The sequence below is a fragment of the Helicoverpa zea genome, chromosome 31, assembly GCF_022581195.2.
Source record: "Helicoverpa zea isolate HzStark_Cry1AcR chromosome 31, ilHelZeax1.1, whole genome shotgun sequence".
NCBI lineage: Eukaryota > Metazoa > Arthropoda > Insecta > Lepidoptera > Noctuidae > Helicoverpa > Helicoverpa zea.
This window is the reverse complement of record NC_061482.1, coordinates 10,544,260-10,559,318: the sequence shown is the minus strand read 5'-3', so window position 1 is coordinate 10,559,318 and position 15,059 is coordinate 10,544,260. Positions and strand designations below refer to the sequence as shown.

At 40.2% G+C, this 15,059-nt stretch overlaps 2 protein-coding genes across 2 annotated transcripts in view; one reads left to right on the top strand and one right to left on the bottom strand.

The window, feature by feature from the left end:
- The window catches only part of LOC124644756 (protein snail homolog Sna-like), a 67,128-nt gene extending 64,686 nt beyond the window's left edge, over positions 1 to 2,442 (bottom strand). The window contains exon 1 of the mRNA XM_047184277.1: positions 2,360 to 2,442. The gene's annotated coding sequence lies outside the window, so the exon portion shown is untranslated. The remainder of the gene's footprint in view (positions 1 to 2,359) is intronic.
- A 10,652-nt stretch (positions 2,443 to 13,094) lies between these two features.
- LOC124645270 lies at positions 13,095 to 14,459 on the top strand. The gene has a single exon (XM_047185067.1). It carries the CDS (start codon positions 13,300 to 13,302, stop codon positions 14,362 to 14,364), a length of 1,065 nt encoding a protein of 354 aa, XP_047041023.1. The 5' UTR covers positions 13,095 to 13,299; the 3' UTR covers positions 14,365 to 14,459.
- Positions 14,460 to 15,059: the final 600 nt, after the last annotated feature.

Below are 15,059 nucleotides of genomic sequence, written 5' to 3'. Positions count from 1 at the left end.
TTAATCGCTTTTAAATGAAAACGGAAAATAAATATTGATGCATTTTATTTGGTCGGTAAAATAACTTTTAAATATACTGGAATGTTCACTTGTTTTTATAGAAGCGTACCTACGTGTACATATGTAGGTGACGTACCAGATTCGAGCATTAAAGAAGCAGTAATGTAATGCTCAACATGGAATTCGCAATCTTAGGAATATTACATTCGAATGCCGTTCACACTAGTGGATTTTCCGAGCAGAGCGCACGGGTGTCTTCGCGTGACGCAAAATAATTGACAGTTACTGGTTGAAAAGAGGACACGTGGTACCCCGCGTGACTTAAAAACCGAGAGAAATGTCCGCTCGTGTCAAAGCACTATTTTTTAACGCCAGTGTGTTACTTCCTATAGAACCAATTCTGAATAACTCTAATTAATTAGAAGCAATAACCTCCGTCGTCTGCCCGTCTGCGATAAACCCAAAACTACTGAAAGAGACTTTCATATGGCTTTCACCAATGGATGAAATCTAAGAGGATGGTGAATTTTCATTTCATAACCGTATTTCTGATGTTCCGAGTATATTGAGCCTACGTCTAGCTACTCAAAATTATTTTGGATGGGATTTAAGTAAAGAAGTTTAATAATGATCCAATCTTATCTTGGTTTGCGATATTTTAAGTGCGCCAGTAACTTCATGTGCAATAGTTTGATGAATTAATGAGTAAACATATTGCACGGAAAAGGCTACTTTTTATCCGGGTGAGGTAATTTACATAGATATTTACAGAACTAGTATTTAACAATTCTACTTACATTTACATATTTACAAAAATAAAAAGGGGGGAAAAATTAAAACTGTGTACCAAAATATTTATCCGCATCGCTGACAGCGGGGATCGTGCCCAAAAGGCTAGCTGCATTGCCACGCTGGATGGCAATGCATATCCTTTGGCCGAAGTGTAGGGCAGCCTTTTGGTCACGAGTGAACTCCACCAATCGCTTGGATATTTCGCGATAAAGTCCGTGGGCACTTGGGCCCCATGGTCCCATGGTTTTGTAGTTGATTTCCTATATTGGAACCGCGGGAAACAGCTGGTAATTTATGTTTACCACAAAATATTGTTAAACAAACATTACACCATTTTATTTAATTGTTTGTGTGTATGTTAATATTTATTTATTGATTTATTGGGTCACCACCAACGGCTACATAATTGCATTCTATAAACATTTGGCCGGATAGTACGAGTGTTAATGTTAAATCCCTGATTATTAGAGCTATATAATATCAATTGTTAGGTACATTAAATTACTTGGTAAAGGTTTACGCTTCCCATTGTCCCAGATTTAAGTTAATATTCATTTTTCCATTTAGACATCCAATCACAGGCCCCTTCGAGTTTCCTTAAAACCCCTTCCACCTGGTTCAAATACTTTCATAAACATTAATCAAAACCTTCCCAACAAAAACAAATAGTGGAAAAAATATACGGAAAAATAAACCAAAGCATATTTCTGACCTGCAAAGTTAAGTGAATAAAAATTCTTTTAAACACGACAGCTTCGAACACGGACTCCAAGCAATTAAATATACAAACCCAATCACGATGGAAATGAAAAAGAAACGCGAGCTAAGAAACGTTTTCATAAAACTTTGATTATATTTTACCCGTAACTACACTTCCAATGAAAAACTGTTTAAACGTCAGGAGATTTTTCTTTTTCCTTCATAAATTCTGTAAATTTTAACCTCTAGTTTGGTTTTGAGGTTATGTTTCACTGAAGCCCACCGCACAAAATACAGACACACTTAGGTATAAACAGTAAGATGGTCACACATATTAATTCGACAGTTGCAATTGACTATAATTCGCAAAACAATTCGCAAAATTAAGAAAAGAAAGTATAACACAATATCTATAAAGAAAAGAAAAATAACACGAATAACACGAACCGTCTTCTTCCAAGATTACACGAAAGGGGATAGGCTGGATAGCTTTAACCTCAAAAATATTATAACGGATCAGCATTAGGCAAGACCATGTTAATACCACTACATTAAGGGTAAATTACTCATATGTAATAAAAAAGTATGTAACTGTTTTTTTTTATTGATACTTTTATTTCAAATCGTAGCTCTTCTAGTTTGAATTGAATAAGTTCCGGGAAAACCTTTTTCCAATAACAGAGTTAAAACCACACTCCACGAGCGGGAACTGGAAAAATAAAATATGCAAAACAGTAGGGGTCAGCTGCGAAAGCGCGCGACTTTCAAACTTTTGTTTGCGAGTGCAGTTTTTTCAAACTTCGGGCAAAAAATCCAAAAAAATTTCGCTTCGGCCTGGTGCGAAGGAAAGTGTTCTTGATAAACTTACCTGAGTTTCACGGTGCCCCCATGAGTTAACAGGTGGTGTTCGCAACAAGTTCGAGTCGGTGCGTTCCACAGGTCGCGGGCGTGCGACAACGGCGACGGTTGAGAGTCGACACGCGGGCGGGCGACCGCGGGACGCACGCGCGACTATATCCCTCCCCCGGATCGATCGCACAAGTACGCTGCCTTAGGCGCGGTATTTACTAATGCAGACAACTGCCGACTGGAGCTCCCCTTCATAACACTTTTCCCTAAATCAGAGGAGCCAGTGTCCCATTACCCAGAGCGCAGGGAGAGCGCAAGCCGGAGGGCGCGGCCGGCCGCACTCGCGCCGCACCACTGCCAAGCCGCCGTGCGCGGACCTGCGCAACGATTCACAAAAAACAATTCCAAATGGCCCCAGTTTTACCGATATAAGGTTCACGAATAAATTATTACCATCGCATTCCTCCAAACGTTGAAATAAAAATAAAATTTTCATCCAAAGTTACTTCTGCAAAAATAAAAAATAATACAAGTCTGTGTTAGGTTATAATCGTACATTCAAAAGCAACCTGTTTGCGCAATCTACAGAATTATTCGTGGAATTTTTCATACCATCTTTGAACGGTAAAAAGTCATCCATAAAAATCGTATTTAAAAAATAGAAATAAAATAACTGGCAAAACACTAAGCTCAATTTCGCAGTACAAAAGACATCTACGGCCGCAGTTTCCCGCCAACCGGCCTGTGGCGCTCAGGGCGACATCTAACAGTCTTACAGCTAACTAATAGTGAGGATGGGATGTCAAAATATGTATCTTTCTTGTGAGCATGTAAAAGTAGGTACAACAGAGACTAAATTGACCAGCAAGTACAAATTGCTACAAGAGGAATATAATATATGGAATACCTACCTATAGTCCGAAATAAAACTACTTATATATAATTTATAACCGCGAGTCACTGTGAAAGAGCTGAGCCCGTTTAGTCCATACCTAAAGCCTTTTTTACCCGGGTCCGCGACAGAATTTCCGCGGTACACAGGTAAAACCGTGGAAATCAACAAGTATTAAATTATTGTAAACAGCTCATGAACTTTGACCTTTGTCTTTTATGTTATCAACATTAGACACATTCCACAACATGCCTGTGCCTAATCCTTATGAGTTATCTTCTTCTCCCGATACCTACACAAGCGAAATTTTAAACTTACTCCTTACGAGTGTTTTAAACCTCTATAAAGATTAATGTCTAGTCTACGATGTTCCGAGTGAAAGTTAGTGGTTACACACCCAAATTCGATACCATCATCTCCCGAGCCTGTAACAATAACAAGCATACATCTAAAACACTGTTAAACTTTTTGTAAAAGATTATTTCGAAAATCAAAATTCGGATTTGCATTGGAAAAAAATATTGAATAATGACATAAAAAAAAACTTATTACAAAAAAATAAAACCAACTTCTAAAACAATGAAAAGCAACAAAAAACTGTTAGCGAGTAACTTCTATCTATCTTTCTTTCCTCTTATAATCATCTGTGATGTTAGGTGCATCGCTCTAGAATTCGGTGTCTAGAGGATGCAGCTATGCTTATTTTGCCACCGACTTCAAGACCGATGCACCTAACATTTTTTTTATTTTTTATGTTTTAGAAATCGATTTTAGAGAATTAGTGGAAAGTTCTCGTCAGTACGAATAACAGAAGCCCAAACACGTGGTAGTTAGAACATACCATTGAGGAGATCCCTTTTTTCTGCCATCATCAGTTCAGCTCTAAACCATCACTGTTGAATAGTGTTATCAGACATACACCTGAGTGTCAAGTATTTACCCTATGGATGCCTACAATTTTCAAGAGTTGCCCTCGATTTCTCAGGGTTTCCATCATCAGATCCTGGGCCTGTTTAAATCGGTTGGTAAACAACAAGTCTGTTGCGCGAAACAACAACAAAAAATACAGCCATCTGAAGTGAGAACCTCCGCCTTTTTTGGAAAGTCGGTTAATAAGTTAAACTGAAATACATTTCAAAACTTGCGTCCTATTAAAATGACTACTATCTACTTAAATTACTGTGTTGCATAATGGTCAAAATCAATTGCCATAAAAAGTCTCGATTCGATTTCCAAGTCCGGTTGAAATAGTTTATGAATTTGAACATATGTACATGTTTTTCCTAATCTGTTTTATAGATCTAACTTTTAGCTAAAACCTTTAAAACATGAGTACCTACATGAACACCTACTATGTACTTCCAGTTAAAGTTACTTAGTAGCATTCATTGTTTTACACATCGCACGTCATCCAGCGTATTTGTGAAAGCTCTGACACTAGGACCCAGATAGCCGAACTATAACCATAGATATATATACTTACCGTACATTGGTCAAATGGGCAATTATTACACAACTGCAAATGATTCTGTTCTTGTTAAAGTTGTAACTCGTCGCATGTAGGTATTTAAGATAATAAAAAGCGCTACCTACACTTTTTAAAAATATCTATTATTATTAATATAACGGAACCCTAAAAAGGAGACGTATGCAGAAGCTGTGAAACTAGGGAAGTTCGCCTGAATTCTTCTCCAACGCGCTTTTTTCCATAAAAGATACAGAAACTTCATTTTCATTTTTAACTTCGATAATTTCGAGAAGCGGACTACCAAAGTAAAACAATCTTATTGCATACTTGTTTATTAATTACATACTAGAATTATCTAGTTATGTCTAATGTGTTGATATATACGTAAATAATGAAAACATTTAATTTGTTGCAGGTGCCGTCTGCCTCAAACATTCACATGAAGAAAATTAGAACGGTTTTATTGATTACCAAAGAGCCTTAGGCTAATCACATCGTAAATAAATATTCTGCCAGCATGAAACCCTTATTTCATGACATTCGCAAAATGCATCGCATTTACACAAAAGGAGCGCAAAAGTCGTTTCTAAAAATAGTCAAGAGGGATGCAAATCAATTGTATTCGCGTTGCAATCACAGCCTTGACAGTGAGACGGTGACGTCTGTCTGCCTCAGCCTCCGGAAATATACCTGGAGCCACCTTGATCTCAGCTCGGTCAAGGTTACAACCGGCGCTCTATGCAACCGCCTTGTAACTCAACTTTTTGGACCAATATTGTTTGTTTCGTTTATAATTGCTTTATGGTTTGGAAACTTTCAAAAACCTTTCGGTTATACTAACTGAGCCCGCGGGTATTCGTAAATCGTGGATAAAAAGTGCACTTACCCTGAATATGCCAAATAAATGGATATATTTATGTTATGCTTGCAGGTATATGAATAAAAGGTTTGCAAATCGAACCCTGGGGATATTCTGCTAATTTTACTTAAGCGGCATACACAACAGGTTCAAACACAACTCAATTACGGTTGAAGCATGTTTTATGTGGCATTCTGCAATTTTTTGTTTTAAATAAAAGTTTCTAATTATTTTCTGTGATTCATCATATTTTCTGCAATACGATTGTCGAGCAGACCCTGTAGAACTTATAGACCATGGGTGGCCAACAGTCGATCGTGGCAATACAAAAAATATAAATAAGTAGATCAGAAAAAAATACAAAAAAAAAGGAAAACTAAAACTAGTACGTATGCAGGAGGCATCTTCCCGTAGAAAAGTAGTAGAATTTCTGAAACATTTGTACTCGCTACGCTCGCGCCTTTTAACTGTTTTACATGGTATTTTTTCAACCTGAAGGAAAAGTACGAATTAGCTATGTAATTTTTTGATCGCACACGGTTTAGTTAGTTATCAGTAGATCTAATTTCTAATCAAGTTGGCCACCCCTGCTATAGACCAATGGCAATCCAATGTGATATCATTAGCAAACAATTGGTATTATATTTATTAGTAGCAGAATTCCCGCTTATGTTAGATCTGCTATTAAGATTCACTTGATATCCATTTGATACATTATTAAATTAGCAGAAAGCCAATAGACTTAGGAAAACCTAGGAACACATAGAGTGTTAAAATTGACACAGATGAGGTGATAATTTGTGATGTTCGAATTTCGGAGCGAGTTATTATCGGAATTTCGTCCAAAAAATGCAAAGCATTTCCTTGTAATGTAACGTTCGTGCGAATGCTCGACGTTATGTTACGGGTAAATGCTCACAGCGAGCGAGTCTTTCCTCCCTCTCCTTCCGCGTCACCCCACAACCGCGCATCGCCCGCACTTGGACGAAATGTTACACCAATATGCTCGTTGGCTTGTAACAAACAGGCGAGCGTGCTCGACGTTTTGTTCGTAAAAGGATGATACACTAGAACATCTCATAGAGCGGCTCGTTATTCTGTTACAAGTAAATGTTGTAGTCTATACTCACCCTTAAGTCCCGTACTTTCAAAGTATAAGCTATATTTATCGCAAAAAAAAACAACTTTCGTAACCCAAACTGATGCGCGATTCTACTAATTTTACTTAAGCGACATACGATTCACATCCGACTGAGATCCAATCACGACCCAATTACGATTGAAGCGTATGTGGCATTCAGCTATTTTTTCTTTTAAATAAAAGTTTTTATTCCTTTCTGTAATTCAATAATGAATCATATCGTCTGCAAATTATTTACGATTGCAATATGGTTGTAGTTTGCACTAAACCACCGTATATACCAAATAGCAGACCAATCGCAAAACCAATCGAATGTTATTGGAATACGATTGGTCTTATATTAGTAGCAGAAAGCCCGCTAGGGTTAAAACTACTATTGCGATTCAATTGCTATTCAATTTTGACATTATTTACTAAGCAGAATCGGACCCCTGTAACTTGCCTAGCAACAGTTTTACAGCCGAAGTTTTGGTTTTGATGTTTACACAAATGAAACCTTACAAAATGAAGGAAAACAAACTTTTTACTATTAAAAATACAATTAAACTTTGAGTTTCCTTATTCTGGCACGTGTAGCTTAGACACGAGACCCGCCACGTGGAAAGTGTAATTTCATACAATTGTGTTATTTGTCCGCAGAGATGAGAGTGTGGGGTTACCAGGATGGACAAAGTGAGGAATGAGTACCTATATCAGAGAAAGCCTGACAGTAGCGCCAGTGACAGAAAAAATTAGAAGTCAGCGTTTGTGGTGTGAAACACGCGCTACAAATAGTGTGCGAATTATGTATGTGGAAGGATGGAGAGACAGAGGTAGACCGAGGAAATTGATTGCCTGAAACCTCTTTCAGACATGAATAAGAAAGGAGTGGATGTTAGTAAGACGTCTGACAGAGACCTCAAATGACGTGAGAACAGGACAGGAAAAAGAAGAGTGTCATTATCCCATTCAGTTGTAAAATATATTGGTTGATGATGATTTCGATATAAACATTAGAGGATAAATAAGATATATGATGATACTGCTAATATCGTAGTAATATTACCTGAAAAAAAAAATGTGAACTGAAAATAAAATCGGTTTGTACCACTATATAGTTCTACTGCTCAGTTCTACAGTAGAACTAATGGGAACTTTTTTCCCCACTAGTTCTATTATATGTATGAGGTGTAACAAAATAGTAGAACTAGTGTTAAAAATAAATAAAATAAAAATGTGCGAGAATTAGAACACCATTTAAGAGTCAGTCATCACAAACAATGGAAATTCTCCCTTGAAAACTGACAACTGTCAACTGGTCAAAACATTCGATACTCCTAACTTTACCTCTGCTTTACACATGATGATGTAAATTATGAAAACGAAAAATGACTCCTGTAGCTCTAAACCACTGAATGGATTAGGTTATTTTTTTTCTATTCGCCATAGAATATCATAAAGTAGATGTGATAGGATTTAATATGATTAGATACGACACACCCGATATATTAAAAAATATAACCTGTAGAAAAAACACAGCTAATTACTTCCAGAGCTGTATATAATTACTATATACATTTATAGAGCTTTATAGATATTAATTTTGTTTAACTTTAATGCATTTTTCTAGTCCCATATTTGGGATTTGCATTTAAAAAAATTAAATTAATAAAACTATTTATATAAATGAGTTTTCCTCCGCGTGAGATATCGAGTTTTGTTTTAATCTAATAAAATAGTATTTGGGTCACTTCCAAATATTCATAAACTTCTTAACTAAATTGTTAATGCACCTGTACCTTCCATTTAAGTAGCTAGCTACTTAGGTATTTACGGAAATCGCTCATTTTTTACTAGTGTTTGAACAATTTCATTGGAAATTTTATTTTGTTTATTCATCTAATTAAATTATAATTACATTTTATAAAAAATATCATTTAATCTCATTTAAAACATTAATGTTATTATTATTAGCCCACTCAATTTAAAAAAGGAAATAATGCTCAAATAACATACATTACCTACATTCAGCTCCGTACAATTTACTGTTATTTCAAATGTCTAAATTGACTGGGCTATCTAGTTTTAAATATAATTAAACTTATTACCTACCTTGTATATTTCAATGAAACCGAATGAAGGAATCTTCGTCTGCTGCTGCTCACAAACTAACTTCAATACACAAGAGTTTTAAAACGATAAAGTTCTTTTTACAGTTCAAAAAATTCTTAACATATTTCTGCTAACCCATGTTTACGAAAATGTCCACTACAGATGATGAAAAAGTTAGCAACTGGTGTCAGATCCAGTTAGTTTGAAACTAAGTTCCGACGGCAAGAACCGAGATCGCTTAAAGCGAAGGGTTGTTTTCGCGTATCAGATTACGAGCGTCAATACCTGTGGCACACACGATTCAAAAGTTTGCCGACAGTTAGACTGCACTTTGCACCGTGATCCGCTGTAACTCAACTGAGACCGTACGTGTAATACGAATACGATGCACCTTGACCGCGGCGCGCGTGCGCTACGCGTTTCAACACCACTTGGCTACGTAGGTAGATACAGGCAGCAGACGTTGCTACTACACAAAATCATCACTTTGATGAATGATCTTCCGATTTAATTTTTGCGAAATCTGGAAACGACTTTTTCAAGATTAAATTACAGTGACAGTAGAAAAGTTTCTCTGTCCGTACCTACGTCATTTTTGTAAGACAGCTGAACCGATCGTACCTAAATGAAGAGTACCTATAAATTTTATTTGTAAAGCTAGGGACAAAGAATAGTTTTTGGTCAAGTTAAAAAATGTTATTAAATACAATTCGAATTTAATAGAAGATTTAATTTCTTTTTTTTTTCTTGCCTTTCTAGTGAACACATAGGAACACAAACAAAGCATTTTTTTTTTCAAAATCACGGAAAAAAAGTGTCTGCCAAGAATAGGGTAAAATATTCGTTCAAGTTACAAATGATTAATCGTTTACATTTCTGGTGGTAGGTGAGGTGCGCATAGATTTAAATACATAATTGGATAACCTGGTGGATATTTTCCTCTCTTAGCACAAAGTCGGAATCTAACGCGGACGAAGTCGCTGGCAGAAGCTAGTAATATGGGCACGCCACCATCGTGGCGGTAAGTCCCCTCTTTGAGGAGTGGCTCGGGAGGAGTCACGGCGCCCTCACGTACCGCATGACGCAGGTCCTCACCGGACACGGTTGTTTCGGGAGGTACCTGCACCGCATCGGTCGTGAGGAGGCGCCCGGGTGTCACCATTGTGCGGACAGCCCCGAGGACACGGTGGACCACACAGTCCAGGTGTGCCCCGCATGGGAAGGGCACCGCCGGGTCCTCGTCGAGGCTTTGGGCGGCGGCGACCTCTCGCGTCCGGCCCTGGTTCAGGCCATGGTCCGGGGCGAGAGGGAATGGGATGCCGTCGCCTCCTTCTGCGAAGCGGTCATGCTCGAGAAGGAGGAGGCGGAACGCCAGAGAGTTCGCACCTCTCATCCCGGCCGCCGCGCTGGACCAGGTAGACACCACGGGAGCCGGGTGTCGCGAGATGACTCCCGGCCACCGTAGGCGTGGGTCTGTGGGCGGTGAGTTCGGGTGGCTCATCGTCCCTCTGTCTTTCTAGACGACAGACCCGTGTCGACGGCGCGCGTTGTTCCACGCGCTCCTCAAAGAGATGTCAGCAACCCCAGCGGGGCCCAGCAGGGCCAAGGCCTGCCGGGGCTGCGGGTTGTTCGAAAGAGATACCGCGGCCCTGGTACATAAAAGGTCTATGACGGAACACGACGATTTTAGTCAGTAAGAGTCTGACACACCGCTGCTAACCCACAAAAAAAAAAAAAAAAAAAAAAAAAAAAAAAAAAAAAAAAAAAAAAAAAAAAAGAAGCTAGTAATATAATATAAATATAGGTATATTTATAAATAATAACACAAATATATTCTTGAAGATTGCTAGAGATTGAGCCTGCCTTATTGTCACGGGCAATGCATTCCACAACAGCACAGCTTGAACGGTAAGAGATTTATCAAAGAAGTTAGTGGAATGCATTGCCATCTCTAGCCTCAAATTCTCTGATGGCCTTAGATATTTTGCATGTGTGTCATTAAGAAACTTAAAACGTTCGGAAGGGTTTTTTGGATTGAACAAAATGTTATACAGTAAAGACAGGATATGAGTATTCCGGCGAAGACGTATAGCCACTCGAGTTGAGCACATGCTGCTGCGCCCTGCTATTCCTACGACTCGTTTGTATGTTTCGCGCTTACATCACTCCACGAAGGTCGAGGAGATCGTGGAGTATATTTGAGTGAAGACCAACTGGACATTGAGAGTCGAGAAGTTAGAGTCGAGTCATAACACGAACTTTAAATCGTGTGCCGACTCAGCATCTCGACATGTTCCAAGAACAGTTTTGGACGAAAGGTGTCGTGTTCCGGCGATTCCGCGGGAGGCTATACGACACCACGCAGTGCAACACAAGACCGCCTACTCGTGACAATACGTAGCTGTTTTTATTTTTGTATGTATTAGTTTATAAGTATTGTAATGTCATTTATTTATGTATTGTATTTTCTTTAGACCCTAGTTGCCTGCAATAAAGGAACAAATAAATAAATAAAAATAATAATGGGGCTAACCGACCGTGTGTGAAAAGGTGTCCTGACATTATTTACATTTTACATTTACATTATTTACATTTACACCTATTTTTATTCTTTTTGAAGCCCTTTGTGCACCACGGCCGCTAACTATTTCGAACAATCCCGCCGCCCTCTCCCGGATTTCAGAAAACAGGCGACATTTGACTTGTAGGGCCATCTCGAGTGATTGAAAAGTAACACAGTGCACAGCGCCATCTGTCGCTTATAATCGTAACCAAAAAAATAGTTTCATTCAACTATCGATAGATGGCACCGTTTCGCTATTTCGGCACTTTTCGAACATCAAAAACAAAAGACAGCCCCCAAGACGCCCGCCCTTCACCACTTCCTATGTGTTTTTGCTCGGAAGAAGAAGTGGCGCAACAAACTCCCCAGCAATACATGTCTGCCTGTTAGGTTAATCGACAGTTCCAGTGCAGAACTTTAAGATGACAGCCGGGTCGGGAAAACCCCAAAAAAAGCGCCAATAGGCTACCGCTTCAGGATCCGATGCCCAGAGTGACGAATGGGCCCACTTCGATGTCGTTCCGTTATCGTTCTAGCTTTCTTAGGTATAGGTACGTACCTATTATACCTACCTACAAAATAAACAACGGCCAAAGTTATTTCCAGGTTAAATAGTAGGAAGGGCACGCCACCATAGTGGCGGTAAGTCCCCTCTTTGAGGAGTGGCTCGGGAGGAGTCACGGCGCCCTCACGTATCGCATGACGCAGGTCCTCACCGGACACGGTTGTTTCGGGAGGAACCTGCATCGAATCGGTCGTGAGGAGGCGCCCGGGTGTCACCACTATGCGGACAGCCCCGAGGACACGGTGGACCACACAGTCCAGGAGTGACCTGCGTGGGAAGGGCACCGCCGGGTCCTCGTCGAGGCTTTGGGCGGCGGCGACCTCTCGCGTCTGAGGGATCGCATCAGTAATGAGGTAATCCGTCAGAGAACCAAGGTCATCGACATAGCCCACCGAATCAGCAAGCTGAAGTGGCAGTGGGCTGGCCATATTAGCCGAAGAACCGATAACCGTTGGGGTAAACGAGTTCTAGAGTGGAGACCACGCCTCGACAAACGTAGTGTAGGACGTCCTCAGGCACGGTGGAGTGATGACTTGCGCAAGACGGCTGGCAGGAGCTGGATGCGAGAAACCGAAAATCGATCTCAGTGGCGTGCACTTGGAGAGGCCTATGTCCAGCAGTGGACTGCGATAGGCTGATGATGATGACCTCTCGCGTCCGGCCCTGGTTCAGGCCATGGTCCGGGGCGAGAGGGAATGGGACGCCGTCGCCTCCTTCTGCGAAGCGGTCATGCTCGAGGAGGAGGCGGAACGCCAGAGAGTTCGCACCTCTCATCCCGGCCGCCGCGCTGGACCAGGTAGACACCACGGGAGCCGGGTGTCGCGAGATGACTCCCGGCCACCGGAGGCGTGGGTCTGTGGGCGGTGAGTTCGGGTGGCTCATCGTCCCTCTGTCTGCTTAGACGACAGACCCGTGTCGACGGCGCGCGTTGTTCCACGCGCTCCTCAAAGAGATGTCAGCAACCCCAGCGGGGCCCAGCAGGGCTAAGGCCTGCCGGGGCTGCGGGTTGTTCGAAAGAGACCGCGGCCCTGGTACATAAAAGGCCTATGACGGAACACGACGGTTTTTAGTCAGTAACAGCCTGACACTCCCTCACCGCTGCTAACCCACAGCAGGAGGGGTCATTTGATGATTTTTGACGTCGTTAAAAAAAAAAAGTTTAAATAGTAGGAAGACTTAACAAAGAAAAGAACACTACGCAATATCCAACCTCCACGATTACAGTACTAATACCTACCCAGTCGAATACCTATCTAAAACGATATCTGTGCCTATAAAATAAAATGTCATTATAAACTACAGAATTTCATGCCAAATCCACAAATCCAAAGTTGTTTATTTTATTTAATATTATTTTATCTACACTAGAAGCGTATCAAAATGGTAACTACTAAACATAATAATAAACCGTTTAACTCGACCGAGAAGCGGTTTGGTCCATCTACAGCACATCCGAATTTAGACCCCAGCGGACTCTATTTAACAAGACCTCAAGCATGTGATCCTTGTCTCTACCATCCCAGACCCCTACATTTATTATGCGAGGCCACCCACAAGAAAAAAATAGATAAAGACCCATGGAGGTATAAAAACGAGTTGGAAGAATGGGCAAAAAATTTGGGTTACAGGAATCAGAGAGTGTTAGAACAGCGGCTATGGGACCGATCACTATTAGGTCCTGCCTGGCATGAAGTGAACGAACCTTATAAATACCAACCAGCTTGCATGAACGTTGGTCTTGGACGAACAGCTCGCTGGAGACCTATAAAATACTCACCGCCGGAACCTGGAACTTATTTCAAAAGTGTGCCTTTCAAAGCTCCCTATGGCCCGCATTCTACCCGACCAACTTTTGAAAGAGAGGAACCGTGCAGGTTCAAGGACACCTGCCCAAAGTGGTCACTTGCCCCAAATCGATACACCATCATTGATAAGGATTCTATTGATCAAAAATCTAAAAGAATAGTGTCTCTTCGAGGACCATATGACTTGTTTACAGGCAAAAGAGATGGAAGTACGATCAAAAACCATTTTAATACTTCTCTAAAGTGCACAGCGGCCACGTGGCCGATTGCACTCAAAGGCAGTCTAGAAAAGTATAAGAATTCCAACTTCGGGAAGTTGAATAAGACCAATAGAAGTATGCCCTACAGAGGTCGTAACGCACTTGTGGATTTGGCAATGTGTCCGCGGAGAGTGGAGGAACCAGATCCTACAACTTATAATATTTTTAAACCAACAACTTTTGTACAGAACAAAAATGGCTTCAACAGTTCTTACGACAAACCCCCGGGCTACCGTAAAGTGATTGTATGGCCTGGCGTGGGGAGGTATCGCATTTCTACTCGCAGCGAAATTGTGGGAAAGGGACATAGACACGTGTTCCAAAGCAAAATAGGCAGAAGTATTGGTGCTGATATAATACCCCCCATGAACTCATTCTAGTCATTCGGGTACGTTTCATAATTTTACAGAGGTGGATATCTGCATACTAGACTACTCAATACAATACAACTTGTTAAAGTCTAAACATGAACAAATCAACGTAGTTATAGGTACTTCGTTCATTGAATTGCTTAAACAATTTTTATCATCTACATTTAGACTTCATTTTATTTTTAGATATGTTTTGTAATAATTCTTTTATTTCAGGTACCTGTAAATATAATACTTTTCTTATCAATCACTTCATGATTTTTCCCTTGCCTTTATAACGTACCATCACGTCACTACTATTTTAAGAAGTGGTGCCTGTGTATGTTCTCAGCTAAGTAATTGTTCATGGATGCAATGCTGCCATCCCCGTATTGTGGCCGTAGCTATGACACTAACAGCCAGTTTCTTCATCAAAAGTTAAAGTCAAAGTAATGTCTAAAGTAAAAGTAACGGTCAAATTCGTTTTTTCAAGGCTAAAGTAACAGCAAAACTAGTAGAAAAAACTAATTTGACCGTTACTTTTACTTTAGATATTACTTTGACTTTTACTTTTGATGAAGAAACTGGCCGTAAGCGTCGTAGTCATAAAAGGTCTTGTGCACCAACATATAGTATAAAAGATATAACATAAAGTCGTGTTAGTTGCACCACTTGTAACTCCAGAATGACTGAATCGTTCAAGCTGTAAATAAGAGGGGAGTTAG

Bases quoted from the DNA above. Each gene is read 5' to 3' on its own strand.
- LOC124645270 (XM_047185067.1), top strand. From the start codon at position 13,300: ATGGTAACTACTAAACATAATAATAAACCGTTTAACTCGACCGAGAAG.